Genomic DNA, 21,133 nt, shown 5'->3' with positions numbered 1-21,133 from the left:
TGTCAAGTCAAAGATGTCCTGAGCACAATGGGAAAGTTCTCGGGACTGGATTATTAGGTAGTCCTGTTTTGACATACACGCAAGAAAACGACAAATACAACCAGTAGGCATCGATAGCAGGTTGGTCTTTTTTTTTTTTTTCTTTTTTTTTCTTCTTAAGTCAGAATATAAAATATCCCGAAGTGCACCGGGCATCACTCTCTCCCCAGCCCATAGGATGCCTCCTGAGTAGCTCGCTACATACGCAGCCACCCAGTCGGCCGCCCCATTGGCCTCACGATATACATGCCTGGCCTGAAATATAACCCCCTCTCCCACCATCGTCCAAATGTCGCAAAGCAAGGGATGAGCACATCCATGACTACCCGGGCCCCTACGAATCTAGCTAATCACCGTGGCCGAATCACCCTCCAGAAAAATCGAGCTCGTCCGGAGTACCCGCCACGCATAAGACAGGCCCATCCATGCCGCTCGCAGCTCTGCCCCTGGAACAGAGATATCAAAAATCTGATGGCCCCCTGCTGCCACCACATCAAAACTTGGGCCCCTAACAACGAAACCGGCCCCTCCCCTCCTGCCGCCATCCATGACAGAGCCATCAAAATTAACCTTGAGGAAACTCGGGGTGGGGGCTCCCAGGTAAAGAATACCCTGTGTAGAGCTGCTGAAGCAATATAGGAACCCCAGATGTCCCGAGCTATCAAAGGTCGATGAGCTGGCTCTACCTGAACAATCTCTGCAGCCTGAGCGTTGGCTCGCTCCATCACAAAACGTCGGAATAGCCGACGCTCACCAAACACTCGGGCGTTCCTGGCCAGCCATATCTGGTACGCTATACAAGACGCCCGGATAGCCAATCCCCGCATCTGAGGTACACTCGCCCAGCCGAACCTCCTGATCTCTTCCACTCCAGGTGTCCCCCAGGATCCCAGTCAAACTCCAAACACCTCTCGCCCATACGCAGTGGAATAGAACATGATCCACCGACTCCTCCACCCCACAGTCTGGACATGAGGGGGAAAGGCTCATACCTCGTCTACACAGCACTGAGCATGTCGGCAACCGCTCCCAGGCCACCTTCCACAGGAAGAGAGCAACCCTCTGGTGTAGCCCAAACTTCCACACCCAGCCACAATCTAGGCGATCCCAACGCTTGCTTGAGAGGTGGTGCTCCAGACCCTGACAACTGGACCTGCTGATCCTGGAAGGGGAATCGACCGAATCCGCTCTACTAGGTGCTCTCCAAACAGCTGGCCCAGCCTGTCACCATCCCACTCTGCCTCTCCTGGCCGGAGAAGATCAAAAACTCGGAGTCCCTCCCCCACCTCAATGCTGATAGTCGTCGGCCATAGTCTCAAAGGAACTGCATCCACCCATTGGTCCTCCATCACATTAACACTCCGTTCGTCGCCGATCAACCACCTTGAATGCGCCAGAGCCATAGGCACATACCTCCCAATCTCTCGCCACATAAATAATCTCCTCCGTCGGCCTGTCGCCTGGTCCTCGAGACCCGCTCGGCCATACCTGGCTATCATAACCTGGCTCCAGTGACCGTGCGGCTCCAGGACAAGCTGTACCGCCCTCCGTGCCAAGAGAGCCCCGCGTCGCACCAAGAGGCAAATAGATCGATGACAAAGGCAAATAGATGTTACAAGTGGTTCATTAGTTTCTTGATTCCAGCTCTTATGCTATCTACGACCAGTTCAAATCTTAGGGAAACCCAAGTTTTGGAACCAAACAATTCAAATTTAATTTGGACTGGGTCATTTTCACGTTTTGCTCTGAATGATAAACAAATTGGTCAAATGCTCTTGCAGCTCAAGATGTCACCATCGGAAACACATAGCATCATCGTTCACACATAGATGCTGGAAATTTATATTGTGGTTTATGATAATGGAAAAGCTGCCAATATAGTTTCTTGAATATAATAAACTTCTTGTTGTAATGGCTATTACTAACTACTAATTAGCTTATAATAGACTATCAGACCATTTCTAGTTGTATTTTAATAATGACGCTATGTATAATATATAATAATTATTATCATGAAAACTGGAAGCTAGCTCTGAGAAACAATGGTAACTCTCACCAATTGCTGCGATGGATTAGCTAGCTTTGAGAATTATCTGGCCAATAAATAGTCAAAAATTATTGAAAAAATTATCTAATAGTTTGGACAATATTGCGAGACAGCGCCACTGATACAGTGCCTTGGCCACATTCCTAAATTGGGGTTACATATTTTGAGAAAAAGCCCCGTTGCCACTGGAAACCAGCCCGACCCAAGTGCTGAGTTGGCGAGGGTCGTCGGAGATATTGTTTGCCATCCGAATTAGGGCACTTTTTTGATCGGTGATCATGCCGCAAATTTTGAATGGTCAGCTTGTAGTTAGACAGCGAGCTTTTATTGTTGGCTTCGCTTTGTCAGCAGAAATCGGTTCGGAGTCTATTTGACCCGAAATGAGGGTTAGACGGGTCAGAATCTGATTCACGTAGTGATGAGCCGGATTTCCCCCCCGGTGTTATCGCCCTTCCAAAATCTCCTGCACAAACTCCCACAACAAATGATGGTCCACTGATAGCTTTCCAGACCGGAGGAGGTGGGTGGGGATAAAACACCCTCAGCAGCGAGCAATATTCCCTTGAGACACCACAGCAGAGAGAATGCTGCAGTGGATACGATTAATTGATGCTCCCAAGTCCCAGCCTTTACCATTGTCTTGTCTTCATTCTAATACCAATGTGATTAGCCTCTGCACAACCAAACTCTCACACCCACCACCCTGTTTAAGTGCAGTCGGACCCCCACGGGCACACTGTGAAGAGGCCCCATCATCTCATGAGGAGAGAGAAGAGAGGCACTGAAACGAAGGAGTTGCACAGAAGGGAAGCAGCAGGGCAAAGAGCTGCAAGTCATCAAAAGAATAGGTCAACCAAGGTTAAGTTTCTTGGCCACATGTTCTCACAAACCCATGGGCCACTGTCTTTAATTATATTCGTTTCATGACCTGAACCTATAGCTCTTGTTTTGCATGCCATGTGGGATGCACATGGATACAGAGAAGAGGCTTTTAGTCCAAACTCTCTCTCTCTCTTTCTCCCTCTCTATGATTTGGTCAGGGAGTCCAGGAAGAGAGGCAGAAGAGACTTGGTACAATCTTCCAACTTGACAATGTATTATTCCCTGCTGTCATTCAGTGGATAAGCCCTGGAAAGCAAATGATATGCATAGTAGAGTAGTTGTTTTAATCACAAAAGGCCTGTAGTTTGGGCCCAAGGGCTTGGTCTCCTGCCAACAAGGAAGGCCAGGGAGAAAAAAACCTTTCTCTGAGGCATTGGACCCCTACCTACATGAGCTTCTGAGGACCACGACCGCTCACAAGCGCCTTGTCTTTGTTGCCTTCTCCTTGGAGGCTTGGGCAGACTTGGAGCATTAATTAGCCTTTGTACTCTGATCCTATTAGTGTGGTATAAATGCGGTACTTTTAGCTCGCGCAGGCGTTTCCCCTTTTTCTTATCTTCTAGTTAATAATATGATAAAAGTAGTTATTATAACAACTACAACAGCGACAGCTATTTAGAACCGTGAGGACTACTTATAGCATAATATTTTAACTTCTTGTGGTTACCTTCGACATGTGAAAATAATAATTTTTGATTAGTACAGCCTAACCATTGACCCAACCACAAAATTTTCATCTTAGCTTGCACTTCACACACTAATCAAGCATAGCCTATCTCATACCAATAAATTAGCGGTGAAATCTTACCTAATAGAATTAAGTTCATTAACTTTCTAGGATTACAAAATCTTAACTATCACCGTGGAAAAAAAAAAAATATAGCAATCCATTCCCACCACAAAACTTTCACCTTAGCTTGCACTTCACACAGTAATCAAACATAATCTTCGTCCCCGACCGGTAAACCCCCGGTAAATCTCACCTAACAAAATCAAGATCATTAAGCTTGCTGCCACCCTTAGCCCAACAACACCACAAATGCTTTGCAAATTACCAACCATGACTACTTGTGAATAAATTGAGAGGACAGTACAGAAATTATTATACGATTAGAAAATATGTCAAGCTTTCCCATGAGATTAAAGTATAGGATGCTTATATATGGAAGCAAAGGCTGAAAAGGCCCACTCCTGGGGCATCATCCATCATGTGTGGGTATGGGGGGGTGGGGCGGGCTTTATTCGTTTTGAGTAACCGTCCTTTACAGTCTGTGCTGCTTGTAGCTGTTCCTTGTTAACATTCTCCCTTCTCTCTCTCTCTGTATCTGGTCGACTTCTCAACCTCCGTCTATAGAAACAAAACCCATTCTCTGGACTTCCTCTCCTCTTCTTCCCTTCTTTTCTCCTCCATTTCCATTTACAGGGTTTCCGCGATGGCTAGGGTTTCTTTTTCCTTCTTCTCTTGAGCTGAGAGGGAAGCAAGAAACCGAGAGAGAGAGAGAGAGATATGGATCCCCACCTTCATCTCCTCCTCCTCTTCCACCTATTCGTCTTCTCCGCGGTCGGCCGGACGTCCGGCGCCGCGCACTCCGACGACATCCGGTCCCTCCTGGAGTTCAAGAAGGGCATCCGCGCCGACCCCTCTGGCGTCGTCGACTCGTGGAAGGCCCCACCGGAGGGATACTCCGCCTGCCCCCGCGACTGGCGCGGGATCTCGTGCGACGACTCAGGCGCCGTGGTCTCCCTCGCCCTCGACCGCCTCGGCCTCACCGGCGAGCTTAAGTTCACCACCCTCACCGGCCTCAAGTCCCTCCGCAACCTCACCCTCTCCGACAATGCCTTCTCCGGCCGCCTGGTCCCGGCCATCGGCACCATGGTCTCGCTGCAGCACCTTGATTTGTCCGGCAACCAGTTCTACGGCCCGATCCCCGAGCGGATCGCGGAGCTTTCCAGACTCGTCCACCTCAACCTCTCGAGGAACTCCTTCACACAGGGATTCCCGACCGGGATCTGGAAACTCCAGCAGCTGAGGGTGCTGGACCTCCGGTCCAACAAGATCTGGGGGAACATAGCGGTGCTTCTGTCCGAGCTCCGGAACACTGAGTACATTGATCTGAGTAACAATTCTTTCTATGGGGGGATCCACTTGGACTCAGGCAATCTCACGAGCTTGGGGAATACAGTTCGATACTTGAACTTGAGCCGCAATAAGCTCGACGGTGGCTTCTTTTCGAGCGATTCATTACAGGTGTTCAAGAGCTTGGAGGTTTTGGATTTGGGTTATAATCAGCTTACTGGGGAGCTCCCACCGTTGGATTCTTTGTACAATTTAAAAGTTTTCCGGGTCGGCGGTAATCAGCTGTATGGATCTATACCAGAAGCGGTCTTTGGGAGTTCATTGCAGTTAATTGAACTTGATCTCAGCGTGAATGGATTTACAGGTAAATATATTTTGGCTTCTGGAAACTGATTTTAGTTTTATGATTAGCTACTTTCGATGGACACTTGTTCTTTCATTAAGGACATAGGAAACTTAATAGAAGTAAAAAAGAAACTACACTAGCTCCGTAGCTGCTCTTTACCTGTCGCATTACAATATTAAGAGAGGATCTACTTGAGAAGAGAATGGGGTTGCAGCTTATCAAAAAGGGAAAATTTGATGCCTACATGGCCACTGATATGCATGAGCTTTCACACTTATGGGCTTGCACATGGTTGGCCGTGCAGACTCCCACTGATTGCCCTGTATGTGATTTGTCATGTGCCCCATGTGTTGCACTTGCAGGCCCATGTGTGGCTGGTCATGTGCAACCACATGGGGATGTGGTTATGTACAATGTCAATTGCACTCCCAGATCCTGCATACAGAAATGACCATTCATGTGGTTAGCGCTTCTCAAAGGGAAGTTTTCTGAATTTTTTGAGTGTGTTGGGTGGAAGGATCTGCTTGAATCGTTGTTACTAATAGTTGTGCATGGTCCAGATTTAGGGAAAAGCCTTCCATTGTCAAGATATCTTTCTTCTTCTGAGGAAGTTCCTAATTATTTTTTACTTTTTATTGGGTTACCAAGCTCAGCTTAGACCAAAAACTAAAAAAGCTGAAGCCTGGAAATGAAAAATCAGAGACTGTTACATTCAAGTTGGACATAATGTAGTCACAAAGTATCAAGGTTAGAAGAGGTAAGGAAGGCTGAGGTTGGGACATTTCAACAAATATTGTAGTGAATAAAGAAATTACATGAGAAAAAGAAAAACATTAGGAAACAGAGTGGAATGGGTCAACTTTTGTACTACATGAGAAGTTGTTAAAATTGGTTGTAGAACAAAAGAAAAAATATATCATTTTAAAAGATTTTACAAGTGGCCAATAAACTTTGTAAATGAGGAGTGACTTAGAAGAGAGACGATTATTTTTAAAGTGATCAATTTAAATTGGAACACAAGAAGTGGCGCAGAAGAGGAGAGGTGGAGACAAATGTAAGTTGATATGGCTAGAGGACAATGGTGGTGTGAATATTTTAATGAAAAGGCAAGTGGTCAAGAGAACAAATATATATAGATTGAGGTCAGTGGGTCTAAATATGAGAACGAAGGTGAGCGTTGCATAAACTTGTTGAGAGATAGATGGTATGCTTTGCCCAAATGGCCCTGAGTTCTGCATATTAATTGGAGTGAGGACATCGAGAGGAGGTAGAAGAGATGAGGACTTGGTAACAAGAATCTTCTACCTAGGATAACATACCTGTTGCAAAATTTCTCCAAAAATTTTACCCCTATACCTGCTCTCTAAGCACAATTTTTTTGCAAGCACACCTGCATGTTAGCTCCTAGTTCAGGTAATGAGTGGTTGGTGTTTGTTATGGTGAGATATGGAAGATGATGGTACTAGATGGCTATGTCATCTTGTTCCATCAAATTTTTGATGTTACTTAAGGATAAATTAATACCATAAGGGATAACCCTTATTGCTCAAAAGATGGCTCGTGATGTTGAAATTCGTAGACCATTTAGTTGATGGAATCAAGTTTAGAAAAAAATATGCTTTTGAGATGGAAAACATTGCTTAAGAAGAGGTGAAGAGGGCATTGTTTTGAAGGGATATAAAAGACATCTTCATTGTATAAATTCCTTTTTTTTTTTTTCTATGAGAGCTTCGACTTATTAGAGGGTACCATTTGGCTGAGTTGTTAAAGTCACTAATTGTCGATACCAATAACCTGGGTTTGAATCTCGCTCTCACCTGATTTAGGCTTCCTCCCATTCTAATTCTCAAATAAAAAAGCTTTGTTTTGTTTACTTTAAGGATCTCTATCTGTCCTCTTATTTAATAGAGCAATTTCGTGATACCTTTATAGTGCTTATTCCCTATTAAATGAGGGTGGTAATATTAAATGCATAGATTAATTGCTTTCCTGAATGGAATATAAAAGCCTATCACCAAGCTTCTTGCTGATATGTTGCTGAAAATAGATGCTTTATCTGAAAAATATAAGCTTCTTGCCGAAATGCTTATACATAATTAGAAGGTCCACATATATGCTGATCCTTGCTAACCTGCTTTGGGAAAGGGGATTCTTTCACTTTTGCATTTTTATATTTTTCAGATATGAGAAGGTGAATATTATGATACCCATTATTTTGATTTACATTTAAGATTTTGGCAATAAAAATAACATTGCCTTCATCTTATGTTGTATGGTTCCATACTGTTGAAGGTACAACTTCAATAGTTGCCACAAACAGTAAGTTAGTCCCTTTATCTTCTCCCTCTTGTACCTTCCCTTACTCATCTAACCCTGAAAGAAACAAAGAATCAGCTGTCCATCCTGGCTTGTACTCGATGTCCCCACATAATTAGTTCATCGCTAACAATTTCTGTAAAATTTCAGCAAATATCCCTCATAAGATCTCTGTCATGACCCTAGATTTTATTACCTTTGACATTCTAGCATACAGTTGCTACAAGAAAACTTCCATGCCACTCTTTTGGTGCATGTGAGTGGAAGGATGGATGACCGTGATCCTTCCATTGCTCAAGATTATTTTTTCACCAACAGATAATGAATAGTTTGGCGTAGGGGGGGTGGGGGTGTGTGTGTGTGTGTTGGGGAGGGGGGGGGGATTGGTTGAGATGTTAATGTTTTGAGATTTAGGAGTCCCGGTTTCTCTTGAATAATTTACTTCATATTTTTTTTTCTCTTGTGACCGTATTAGAAAGGAGTCTTTTTGCAATCTTTCTTCGTGAGTTTTTTTTGCGCATGATTGAATGTGAGATAGTTAAAGTCAACTTTAAGATAGAAGATTGCCATAGAAGAATTCTCTGTAGATAGTATCTGTGCACTTCTGTTTTAAAACAAATATCAGGGTATAATTTTGGGTTTTAGCAATCATATTTTACAGATCACCTAATCATAAACTTGGGGGGGGGGGGGGGGGGGGGGGGGGGATTGGTTGAGATGTTAATGTTTTGAGATTTAGGAGTCCCGGTTTCTCTTGAATAATTTACTTCTTTTTTTTTTTCTCTTGTGACCATATTAGAAGGAAGTCTTTTTGCAATCTTTCTTCGTGAGTTTTTTTTGCGCATGATTGAATGTGAGATAGTTAAAGTCAACTTTAAGATAGAAGATTGTCATAGAAGAATTCTCTGTAGATAGTATCTGTGCACTTCTGTTTTAAAACAAATATCAGGGTATAATTTTGGGTTTTAGCAATCATATTTTACAGATCACCTAATCATAAACTTGGGGGGCGGGCCTTGGTGCAACGGTATGTTTGCTCCATCGTGACTTGGGTTTCATGAGTTTGAAACATGGAAACAACCTTTGTGCACGAGAAGGTAAGGCTATGTATGCTTGAACCTCTCTCGAACCTGCATTAGCAGGAGCCTCGTGCACCAGAACACCATTTTTGTTATCCTACTCTCTATCAAGTTGTGAAGATCATCACCAATTCTTACATCAGCTTGGGCATCTCTAATTATTTTGTTTCACTTTGTGAGAACTTGACTTTATAGGCATTAGAACATGATATGACACTTGTAAAATGATTACAGTAATTCACCTGCAGGAACTAACTTAATCTTTTACAAAGTTGAGAAAATTATCTTAATATATGTGCATTGTTTGATGTTATTGTGAAATTTGGATACATGAAAAGGTACCAGACAATGGTAGGGAAAAACAGTATTTTGGTGCAATCTAGTTGGGTCAGGTTGGATTTCCTACTAGTGCGTGCAGGTCTGATATTTTTCATGGAGTGTTTTGTGATTTTTGGATTGTAATGGCTCGGCAAAATCATTTAGGAAGAGCAAATATTATTTTTAATGGTTTGACTTGATAAATAGTATAAATGTTGCAAATGCTCACAAGATTAGTCTATTAATTTTTGGGTTTGCTAATTTTTAAAGCTAATGTGTTGCAGTAGTAGAGGATATGTGGTGGTAACCTATAAGGGTGAAATGTCCAACTAAGGAAAGGGCCTTGAATTTATGTAGAATCATTGAGGAAAAGGAAGATGCTAGCGAACCTGCATGAAATCAGCAACAAAAATACAGGAAGGCTTACTGATGCGGGAGCATCTTTTGGGTCCATAGAGTGAACGAAAAAAGTCGGCAGTCCAAGAGTCTTTTTTGTTTTAAAAATTGTTTAGATTTGATTTATGTATTTTATCAATTGATGTGTTTTAGGTAGGAAGGCAACTAGAAGTTACTGTTCATGTCCTTGTATCATGAACAGTATGTGTGACAATAACCTTGATCTTTTACAAGTCCTAGTAGAGGCCAAATAGGTTGGTAGTTAGGGGGATTTTAAGACAAATTTTTCTTTCTACGTGTATCGGAGTTCTACATGACTCAAACTAGGGGATTGGTATGCTGAAATTTATGAAGGAATGGAGAAACCCTCTTAGCCAAGATTTGGTTATCTCCTCCTCTTTCCCTCTCTCTCATACTTCTCCCCTATCTTTCTTATTATTCTCTCTTCTTCCTCTTCTATTTCTACTTTATTATTCTTTGTTCTATTTATTGTTGACGGCTGATGTTGCATAATTTTATGCCAGATTTCTGTCAACAGATTCTGCATCTCCATATTATGATTTATTTGATTAATATATCAACCTATTTAGCTAAGATTTTATTGATTCCTTGCTTGTTGTCTTGATGCATTCTAAGAATTTCTGTGCTTAATATTTACTATAATCTGTTTTAAAATCTACAACTGATCTTTCAATTAAATCCTACATTCATTGTGTTCCTGTTCCTACCAGCTCCTCACTCAAAAACCCTAGACAGAATACTTTTGCACTACCATTTGCTGATAAATTCAGTTATATTATTTGCTGTCCTGTTCTCAAGACTTTGGATAGCAAGCAATAAAACTGCTTTACTCCCTAAACTATCCTATATCTAGGATCCTTTCGCATCACTTACTTTGATATATGTTTTAGCCATTTATAGACAAAGATGGAAAAGATTATCTGTACTACCAACTCATATGGATGTTGTTACATTTGGTGATTATGAAATAGTTAAAATATACTTCTCTTTTTTTTTTTTTGATTCAGCAATAGGAGGTCATTTGATGTGCTATCTCAATATCCAGTAAAGTGCCTCAGCACCTTGTTTTCTTTTTTCCTTTCACATGCACATACATGGTATTTGCATCAATTGTTGACATGATAGGCTACGTATTGGTCAACTGTTTTGTATGAGGCACTTATATGTTCCATTAATTTTCAAACTTAAATACTATTCATATCAGCTGTTAAGACAGTGTATGGTTAATGGACTTTCACTGAAAGGTCTTGGTGATGTATGACTTAGTATCCGCTCTCTATTGCTTATAGCGAACTGCAACTATTCACCCGCTAGTTTATAACTATAGTTTGTCACTTGTGCAGGTCATATTAAAGCTATTAACTCTACCACTTTGAAGGTTTTGGATCTGTCTTCAAATGCATTGTCAGGTTCCTTGCCCCCTAATTTAGGGATATGTGTGTCTGTGGATTTGAGTAAAAACATGCTCTCTGGTGACCTATCTGTGATGCAGTATTGGGCAGATTCAGTAGAGGTTATTGATTTAAGTTCAAATGCATTATCAGGCTACTATCCAAATGAGGCCTCACAATTTGGGAATCTAATTTCCATTAAGATTCAAAATAATTCTTTAGTAGGATTCCTTCCTTCGGTATTTGGAAACTATTCGAAATTGTCTGTGGTTGATCTCAGTTTGAATGAACTTACAGGACCTGTTTTGCCTAGCCTTTTTCGATCACTAACTTTGACAAGTCTGAATCTCTCAGGAAATCACTTTACTGGAAGTATTCCACTTCAAAGTTCACACTCAACTGAGTCGCTTGTACTGCCTTCTTATACTCATCTAGAGAGCCTTGATTTATCTGATAACTTGTTATCTGGTTCATTGCCTCCAGAAATTGGTAACTTGCAAAGTATTAAACTGCTCAACCTTGGAAATAATACTTTATCTGGAGAGCTTCCAAGTGAGTTAAGTAAGCTTGGTGGGTTGGAATTTCTTGACCTATCAATCAATCATTTCAAGGGTAGGGTTCCAGACATGCTTCAACAAGGTCTAAAGGTATTTAATGTTTCCTACAATGATCTATCAGGCACTATTCCTCCGAATTTGCAGAGGTTCCCAAGCACCTCATTTCATCCCGGAAATGCTTTACTAGTCTTCTCAAATGCCCTGCCTGCAGGAAGTAATAGCAATGGAGTCTCTGGGAACATGAGTCATCATCGTCTGAAGTCTAGCATTCGAATTGCATTTATCGTTGGCTCCATTGGTGCTGTCATTTTGGTTTTATTTGTAATAATGACATTTTATATAGTAAGAACTCAAGAAATATGTGGAAGGAATGGGTCCAGAGGTCAAACTGGGAGGGATATAAAACTTGGGATTTTTGGCCCGCTTAACATATTTAAGTCTCCAAAAGATAATGCTGTACCTACTTCGATGAGTTTCTCAAATGACCATCTGCTAACATCGGCTGCTAGATCAATGTCTGCGCAAAAAGCATTGTTAACTGGGGCTGTGGATTATGGTTATTCTGATTCAAAAGGAGATTCAGAATCTACAAAGCTTGATGTGGTAGAGCATTGTCCTCCATCCACTGGATGGACGTCCTCTCCAGGGTCACCATTGTCATCTTCACCTCATGTTATTGATTCACACATGTCCGAGCAACCAGTGAAGTTGGATGTGTATTCACCAGATCGACTTGCTGGAGAGTTGTTTTTGTTGGACAACTCTTTAATTTTCACAGCTGAAGAATTGTCTCATGCACCTGCAGAAGTTCTTGGTAGAAGCAGCCATGGTACATCATATAAGGCAACACTAGATAGTGGTCACATGTTGACTGTCAAATGGTTGCGGGTTGGCCTTGTGAAACATAAAAAAGAGTTTGCGAAGGAGGCAAAGAGAATAGGAACCATTAAACATCCAAACATCATCTCTTGGAGGGGTTATTATTGGGGCCAAAGGGAGCAAGAGAGGTTGATTGTTGCAGATTATGTTAATGGAGATAGTCTGGCACTCTATCTTTATGGTAAGACTTTCGATAACCTGAGTTCTATTTAAGCTGCCATTTCTTCAAATTTTTAACAGTTTCTGGATTGCTCTATATCATTTATGGACTCTTGAAAGTAATACTAGTTAATCTGTTCATTTTATTAATTTGTTATGCCTTTTGTCTTTTTCTGGAGATTTGCATCTTTATGTTTTTGCCATCAGAATTATCCTTTGTGTGCATATAACTGGAATTTAGCTCAAGTTTGATAACTTACTTATTTTTCCTGGGCTAATTATGGTAAAAGTAATACTTAAGCTAAAAATCTGATGCTTTATTCCGCTTCTATCCATGTATTTGCCAATTTTACAGAAGTTGTGTGCACCACTAAACAAGTTACCATAAGAATCCATGATAAAATATTGGTGCTAACCAGTTATCCAGGAAGGTTGTGTTAATTAATTAACAATTATGAAAATCCCTAGAAATTTCAGTACATGTGGGACCTTAGGAGCAAAATCTAATGAATTTGAAAAAGAAAAGTGAGGAAAAGTAATTTATCCATATTTGAAAAGATCAATCTAGGTGAAATGTGGCATGTTAATATTAGTTAACACCAAACTTTTCCTTAAATTGTATGATGATATTTATAAATCATGAGGAAAGTAGTAATTTAGGACACATTTTCAAGAAAATCAGTTCAATATCATTTTTTTTTTGAGTAAAGTATTGGATGAGATCCATTCAATCCATTAAGAAAAGGTTTTTTTGTATAAATATCCTTCTAAAAATTCAAATTTGCATGAGTACCCTCTTAAAATTTATATTTACTTCTGTATCCTCATAAAACACTATTTTTGCACAAATGCCCTAATATAACGGTTCTTCTAACACTATTGATAAAAACCATATTCATTCTAATTAAAAATAAAATAGAATTTTGAAATTACTTTTTTGTCCCCCATCGCGACCGCCTTAAATATTTTTTTATACATTTACCCATTACGGGTATTTTAGTCATTTTAATTTGAAACCGTTATTTTTTTAACAATGTTAGATGGTGTCGAGATATATGCAAAAACAAAGATAAAAAAATGGTAGAATACCAAAACAAGTGTTTTACAAATGTATGCATGCAAATATTAATTTTGGAGGGTATTCATGCAAAATTCGATATTTAGGAGGTATTCATGCAAAAAATTCTTAAGAAACAAGCAATACTATTGGACATCTAGAGTCCCGGACTTAGGCTCCCGAGGATTTAAATTCTCTACAAAACTAATTCTCTGCAAAACTTCTTCATCTTGAATCATCTAGGACAAAAGAACTCGCCCTCAAATAGAGATACCTCCCCGCTAATGTTGAACTCTAGGCTACAACAGTTTCTGAAGTACAGGAGTAATTTTCTGAATTCTCTGCTACAAGTGCTAACCCAATTGGCCACCAAAAACTTAATCTGTGAAGTCACTTCGCCCATGTTCCTCCATTTCTCGTTGAAGACCCTGTTCCTTTCCAGCCAGATGCAGCAACCGATGACTCATCCAAGCCTCTCTTCCATCTTTGTTGAAAACACATCCCTTGCCCGGTTTTCCACAATATCAAGGGAAAGCTTCTCTACAGAGGTCCTCCAGATAGCCAAGGAAAACTCACAAGCAAGGAATAAGTTGTCAATAGTTTCCTCAGCTTTCCCATAAAGTTCACATCTAAAAGGGTTGTAGAAGTTTTGTTGCATCAAATTCTGACCAGTTAGGATCTTGTTTTGGATGGCCTACCATGAAAAGATCAATAACTTAAAATGGGAGGGGGCATCTCCACAACTGGTAGGCAAAAGAAACATGAGCTCCACCAAAGCTCAAGATCCTATATGCATTTTTGACTGTAAAGGATTCATCCGAACTACATTTCCGCACAAACATTAAAAAAATTTATATAAGTCAAGTCACACTTAATATAACTTGGCCGAATTTTACAAAATGCAATTTTTACAAAAATCTAAGTAAATGTAATTCGAATCATAGATCCATCTAAATTAGTCAAAGTCAGTAAGATGCAAATTCATTGGGAATAGATATCGAAACCATGGTTGGTTGTACCAGCTTGAACCTCCTGGTTCGGGGCATATCGAATCAAACCCTCACCAAAGCCCTTCCTCCCCAAGCCTTGGAAACCCCTCCTCCGGCCTCTCTCTCTCTATCGAAACCATGGTTGGTTGTACCAGCTTAAACCCAAGCCTGTTTGATTAAATGCCCCCCAAGTCCTTGGAAACCCCTCCTCTGACCTCTCTCTATCTCTCTCTTCTCCCCTCTCTCTTCTCCCATGTGGACCCTTTGAAAACCTCACCTCTCTCCTGCCTCTACTCGTCGCTGCCGCCACCACCACGCTCCTCCTTCCCGTCTCTCTCCCGCTCCCCGTCCTACCCAACTATGGTTGTTGAACCTGAGAGACCCGTCTTTTCTCAGCTACGGATCAATCCATGCCTCCAGATGAGCCCCCATTTCTCCCTCCCTCCCTCCCTCCCTCTCTTGCTTCCTCTCCCCCTCTCCCTCTCCCTCCTCTCCTTCCTCTTTGACCCTCTCCCTCTACCTCCCGTGGTTATGGTACGCCACGGTTCGGCATGGGATGGATAGGTATTGTACCATATCGATCGTTGGCCAGCATGCCTGTTGATACCGGTTTTGCCATCCTTGGTCGAATCAGTGTCATCAAAACAAATGTTGTGTGATACCCACTATGTTTCCTTATATCTAAGACACAAAAGAACAAGCAAAAAGAGCAAAATTTCAATAAAAATGAAGATATGGATACAAAGGAGATGTGCTTTTGCAGTGATCTTCATCGCCGTAAGTCATTGCATGGTAGATAAAATTATAGAGGGCAGCAAATAGATTGACACTAATTTAAGGTCCGGAAATAGTATGGCTGCAGGCACATAAGATGAAAGTAGTATAGGTGCAACTATAAAGATAAATATGGTGTGGTAAATTTGGGGTAGGGGTAGTTAAAAATGAACATGGGAGGAACCATAAGAAATTCGCCTACTGACAATAACAAAAAATTTACCCAGTTGTGGATTGGTAATTAATGGATTCAAACCCATGCCCACATTGTCGAACCCAATCCTGATGTTCCACTTTCATTAGTCTTTTGTTCTACAAGCTATTGGAAATGTAATTTTTTCTAGTGATTAATTGTTGCTAGAGAATCAATAATAATGAAGTGAATTTAGGGAATCCAAATGAATTAGGAGAAAAGATTTGAAGTTCTTTAACTGTGGATGGAGCCTTATTAAGAAAGCTGACCTTCAACTATTTTAGATATGGCTTGGTATTGACTTAATTGACTCTAGTTTTTGGACATTTTACAATCAGTTGGGTATGACTAGGTTACCTCTGTCTCTTTGTCCACAGAGTTCTCTTACAACCTAGAGACAGCATATGATCACGGATGTAATCTATTTTTGAGACCTGTTAGGAATAGCCACCAGAAAATGCTTTACAGACTCAAGATGTAAACCCTTACCTTTTAAGATCAACAGAATTAAAGTTAGTTCCAATTGTTTACGTGTAAGTCACGAGGGATATCTTCAACAATATGTTTGGTAGTCATTTTGATGGATTTCTTTGGTGGTTGGAAGATTATTGCAAGAGATTTCCTGTACGCTTCCGGTGATGCATTGTTATGAAGATAATGCAATTTCAATGTAACCTAAATTGCTATCCACAAAGTTCTAATTTCCCATTTCTGTTGCATAAAAAAAATTAGTTGGATACTTACTATAGCTGCTACTAAAACAAAAGGTCATGGAACATTGTTAGCCAGTCCTAGATTTTGTTATTATCCTACATAATGTGAATCACCAGAATTTGGTAAGTATATCTTGGGAAAACCATTGTAATTTAGTTCTTCTCATAATACTCAAGACAATGTTCTTTAAAATATCATAATGTTGTCCGCCAGTCTTTTTTATGTCCCCGCACAGAAGCCACTTGTGGCAAAATGCAACCATGTAACAGATCAAAAATCTTGCATTTTCAGTGCGGTGGCTTGTTAACATGGAAAGATAAAATCTAACCTTTAGATTTTTCTTGTTTAAGAACTGAAATACTTTGAGCTGCATCTCATTGTTGTGTGATGACCAGAGTTCTAGTTTTGGAGTAGGGCTGGAAACTTATAGCTAACCTGCTTAAATGCAAGTATGGAGTACAATTTTTTGATAGTGGACTCTGTATAAGTCAGGCATCACTAACCCACACATCAAATAGGTTGAGCATAGGCAGCACCTATATGACCTGCTGTATCTGCATTATAGTATTTTTGTACCATAGTTTGCATTGTACAATCAATACCTGTATATGTTAATATAATATAGAGAGTATGCTCCTCAGTGGAATATATGGTTCTATCTTTACTCCATACATGCTGTGCAGAGTCAACACCAAGAAGATACTCACGCTTATCTGTTAGCCAAAGGCTAAAGGTTGCCATAGATGTGGCTCGGTGCTTGTTCTACCTTCATCATGAAAAGGGCCTCCCTCATGGTAATCTAAAGCCAACAAATATACTCCTGACTGGTCCAGACCTCACTGCTCGGTTGACAGACTTTGGCCTTCATCGGCTCATGACACAAAGTGGCACTGCTGAGCAGATGCTAAATTTGGGAGCACTTGGATACCGTGCCCCTGAATTAGCAACTACAAGCAAGCCTTTCCCATCATTCAAGGCTGATGTATACGCATTTGGGGTAATATTAATGGAACTGCTAACCCGAAGAAGTGCCGGTGATATTATTTCGGGCCAGTCTGGGGCAGTCGATCTTACTGATTGGGTTCAGTTGTGGAATAGGGAGGGGCGTGGAACAGATTGCTTCGACAGAGACATCACAGGCTTGGAAGAAGCCCCAAGGGTGATGGATGAATTGCTGTCCGTATCCCTTAGGTGCATTCTTCCTCCAAACGAGAGGCCTAGCATCAGGACAGTCTTTGAAGATCTCTGTTCCATAACAATGTGAGAGTTTTTTGTACATGTTGTTGGAATTAAAATTTCCCATTTTTTCTGGGTTTCCAAGCCTTCTTATCAAGGCTTGTCTTAAGTTTAGTGTAAAAAAAAAAAAATTGATCCATTAATTGATCCTTTCGGTTTGGTGGAGGAGTTCAAAAGAAATGTAATTTTAATTCTCATCTGTTGTGTTGCTGTGCCTGCAATCTTTGACATATGATTTGCATAGCTGGCTCTAATCAATTTGTTGCAATAAATAATTCTGACATCAGGACTATGAACGTATTGTTGCATCAACAATTTTTTGCGTTCTATTAATTCAATGACGGGCATTGGGAGAGCAAATCTGTTTGTGATACTATTTGAAACTTATTCCAGGCCGCTCAGCTGAAACTCCGGCTCAAGCAAGCAAATAAATAAAGAAATAAATAGATGGATAAAATCATTTGCTTGTTAGTTTTTCGGACAGACGTGCAATAGTTCTTTGCCAAGATGATAAATAAATGCACATGGGCAAAAGCTGGCGGAAATAATGCTTCGAAAGTCTGGAATGCTCCACCCTGCTTTCCGCTCATTCAGAAATTAGGCTTAGAACTTCAAGTTTTTCCGAGGTAGGCCAGTTCATGGGCCGCATAGCTTGTTCGACAAGCCTGAAGGCTTTTAGATGGGCATAGAGCTGGATTTTAAATCCGGTGGGCTGGGCTAGGCTGGGCCGGGCTTGAAATGTGACTCTGCCTGTTAGTCTGGTCACACTTATGGTTAGGTTCTTAAGCCCAGTTTGAGCCGATTCAGTTCAGATTTTAAATAATACATTGCATAGGTAACTCTAGGGTTGAATAATAGATTAAATAGATTAAATAGACTAAATAGTAGATTAGATAGGTTAAATAAATAGGTAACCCTCCATGCTCCTCCTCCTCCTTCCACCTTTTCGTCCACCTCCCTCCTCCGGTTTCCCTTCCCTTCCTCCTTCCACCTCTTCATCTGCCTCCCTCCTCCCATTTCCATTCTTTCCTTTCACATTCTATAATTTTTTAAATAAAAAATTCAAGAAAGCTCGAGTTCTAATATACTAAAGTCTGGGTAAATCTGCTGGAAGGCTAAAGCCAGGCTTAACTAATCTCAATTATACTTTGGGTTGAGCCGACTCAACATGTTTGATGAACACATTTTGTCTAAGGGTTTGAATGCACCGGCATACTATTGTATACTCAAATTTTAGAAGGAATATGTAATTTCAAATGAAGGGATAGGAATGGATGGTTAAGAAGGATGATTGGCAAAAATAAAGGAGGGAAGGAAGAAGACGTACGAAGAAGAAATAGATAGTGTTGCATGAATATGAATACCGGAATTAAATTAGGATGCATTTCCAAGTGACAAGAGGGAAAAGGAAAGATATGGGGATATATAGGATCAAATATAATTTTAATTACATGGATACGAACACAAGAATCAGATTCGAACGCGTCTCTAAGTGTCTAACTCGGCAAGAGGAAAAAAAAGATATGGAGATATGTAGGATAAAATATAATTTTAACTAAATTATATATTTATATCTTCAAATATTGTTTCTCAATTTTTTTTCTATGTACATATTTTCCTTTAAGCATCCCAATTAACTAAAAGATATAAGAAAAATAACATCTTATAAAGTTATTTTAATGCCAACACACTTGACCAATTTCTAGAAAAACAAACAATCAATAGCAATGTCAAAATAAATGGTCAAACAACTCAACTCTCTGCTAATCATAAAAAATGATAATTAAAAAACTTCATAACTATGTAAAAATCTGATAGCTATCCAATTTATATACGTATCCAACATGGATTTTTGGAGCTAGATGTTGAGTGCCCAAGTAACATAGGAAATAGGTGAAAATGAAGAAAATAAGAGGAGAAACAAGGAAGGGGGGGGGGGGGGGGGGGTGGGGGGGGGGGGTGTGGAGAACAATAGAGGAAGGAGAGAAAATAGGACAAACAAATAAAGGTGGAAAATTAGGATGGACAAGTACAATTGAAAGAGTTTACAACAAAGATGATACTTGGGAAAACTAATAAAGCTACAGTAAGAAATAATTTGACTATCTTCCTGCTATTTCCTAGTGATTGGGCCCTGTAGGCTATATTTTGATTTCTATTTAAAAATCTTGACAAATTAAGGGAGTAAGGGGCCATGGCATCATTCCAGGAATGTAAGTGAATGATGAAGGCTACAAGTCAATTTTTCCCTCAGATTAATAATAAAAGATAAAGGCTACAAGTCTTGTTTAAAAGACTCAGTTTTTCCAGTTTGGGAGGAGGAATGCATGTTGCCGCTTATGGCTCGCGTGGAAGAATAGGACAACAGGGAAATTAAGAAAGAAAGAAAATGGGAAAGGCTTCAAAGTCCAGCAATGCTACATGCTAGAATTTGACCTTAACCCCTGTTGATATGGGAGAGATGGGATTTAGCTTTACTTCCATTACCTGCCTTGTTGATTTGTACATTTACTAGTACCCAAGTCTTCAAGGCGGACGTCGAAGTCGACCTACTTTTAAGCAACCAAATCCAAACCCACAATCACTCTTTCAACACTTTAGTGATCTAAAATCAAATAAAATACTAGAGACTCAATCATCATGAATAGAGATCAAGCTTAGCAATTCAATCATCAGACTTCATCCCACCATTTGAAAGAGTACTGCTGCAGTTGAAATCATCATGATCATGCCCAAAGTTGATCATTTGGAGAAAAAGGATGAAGTACTATGAAGAGTGCTAGTTCTGCAGTTGAAAACCATCATCATGATCAAGGTGAGGGTAAGACAAGGTAATATTATTCCTGAAGCTACAGTGGAGATCAAGTACTATGCAACCCGACATGATCTACTTATGTGAGGACCCGTGCGGGCGTGTGTTTAGTCCCACATCGGTTATTCGCTGGGTAGATCTTGGGTACTTATACAGGATCAAGGAACTCAAATAATATCTTCTGACTAGTCATTTTGGGTGAGGTCCTAAGTTGTTATAAATGGTATCAGAGCGGACCCGGCTCATAACCTATGTGGACTAGGGGACACTGCAGCACGGATCTATTGGGGCTGACCACGGGCCAATCGTGGTGTTTGTGATTAGATTTGAATAGATATGAACCCTTAGCCTGACGAGGACGTCAGGGCTTGAACGAGGGGAGTATGTGAGGACCCGTGCGGGCGTGTGTTCAGTCCCACATCGGTTATTCGCTGGGTAGATCTTGGGTACTTATACAGGATCAAGGAACCCAAATAATACCTTCCGGCTAGCCATTTTGGGTGAGGTCCTGGGTTGTTACAACTTATCCCACCACCAATGGTGGGAAAAGATAAACAGTGGATAGCACTTCATATAGTTGTTGTGCATCCTCCTTCACTAGTGTAGGCATAACAGGACAGCAAAATTAGTTCTTTAGCAGGAATTTGGCAGCCAAGAACCAATCTGGGGTTTCCCTGATGACTGTCTTCTTTTGGCCAGGGCGTGGGCTTCTGATGCACGGATCCTCAGCACGATATTGGCAGATTACTGCGCGGCGTCTGGGCAGAGGGTGAATTTTCAGAAGTTAACAATTTATTTTAGCCCCAACCGGAGAGCAGAGTCAGACAGGAGATCCGAAGGATACTGCAAAT

General features: G+C 40.6%; 1 protein-coding gene across 1 annotated transcript; it reads left to right on the top strand.

The window, feature by feature from the left end:
• Window positions 1-4,201: 4,201 nt before the first annotated feature.
• LOC103722440 (probable inactive receptor kinase At5g10020) lies at window positions 4,202-17,700 on the top strand. The gene is made up of 3 exons (XM_008812998.4): window positions 4,202-5,409; window positions 10,865-12,529; window positions 16,918-17,700. The coding sequence occupies exons 1-3, from the start codon at window positions 4,476-4,478 to the stop codon at window positions 17,496-17,498; spliced, it is 3,180 nt and encodes a 1,059-aa protein (XP_008811220.1). The 5' UTR covers window positions 4,202-4,475; the 3' UTR covers window positions 17,499-17,700.
• The last annotated feature ends 3,433 nt before the right edge of the window (window positions 17,701-21,133 follow it).

Source organism: Phoenix dactylifera, chromosome 8, assembly GCF_009389715.1.
Source record: "Phoenix dactylifera cultivar Barhee BC4 chromosome 8, palm_55x_up_171113_PBpolish2nd_filt_p, whole genome shotgun sequence".
Taxonomy (NCBI): Eukaryota; Viridiplantae; Streptophyta; class Magnoliopsida; order Arecales; family Arecaceae; genus Phoenix; species Phoenix dactylifera.
This window is presented reverse-complemented; position numbering and strand designations above follow the sequence as displayed.

Bases quoted from the DNA above. Each gene is read 5' to 3' on its own strand.
- LOC103722440 (XM_008812998.4), top strand. From the start codon at position 4,476: ATGGATCCCCACCTTCATCTCCTCCTCCTCTTCCACCTATTCGTCTTC. The intron at 5,410-10,864 runs GTAAATATATTT...TCACTTGTGCAG, and splicing joins CAGCGTGAATGGATTTACAG to GTCATATTAAAGCTATTAAC. The intron at 12,530-16,917 runs GTAAGACTTTCG...CATGCTGTGCAG, and splicing joins TCTGGCACTCTATCTTTATG to AGTCAACACCAAGAAGATAC.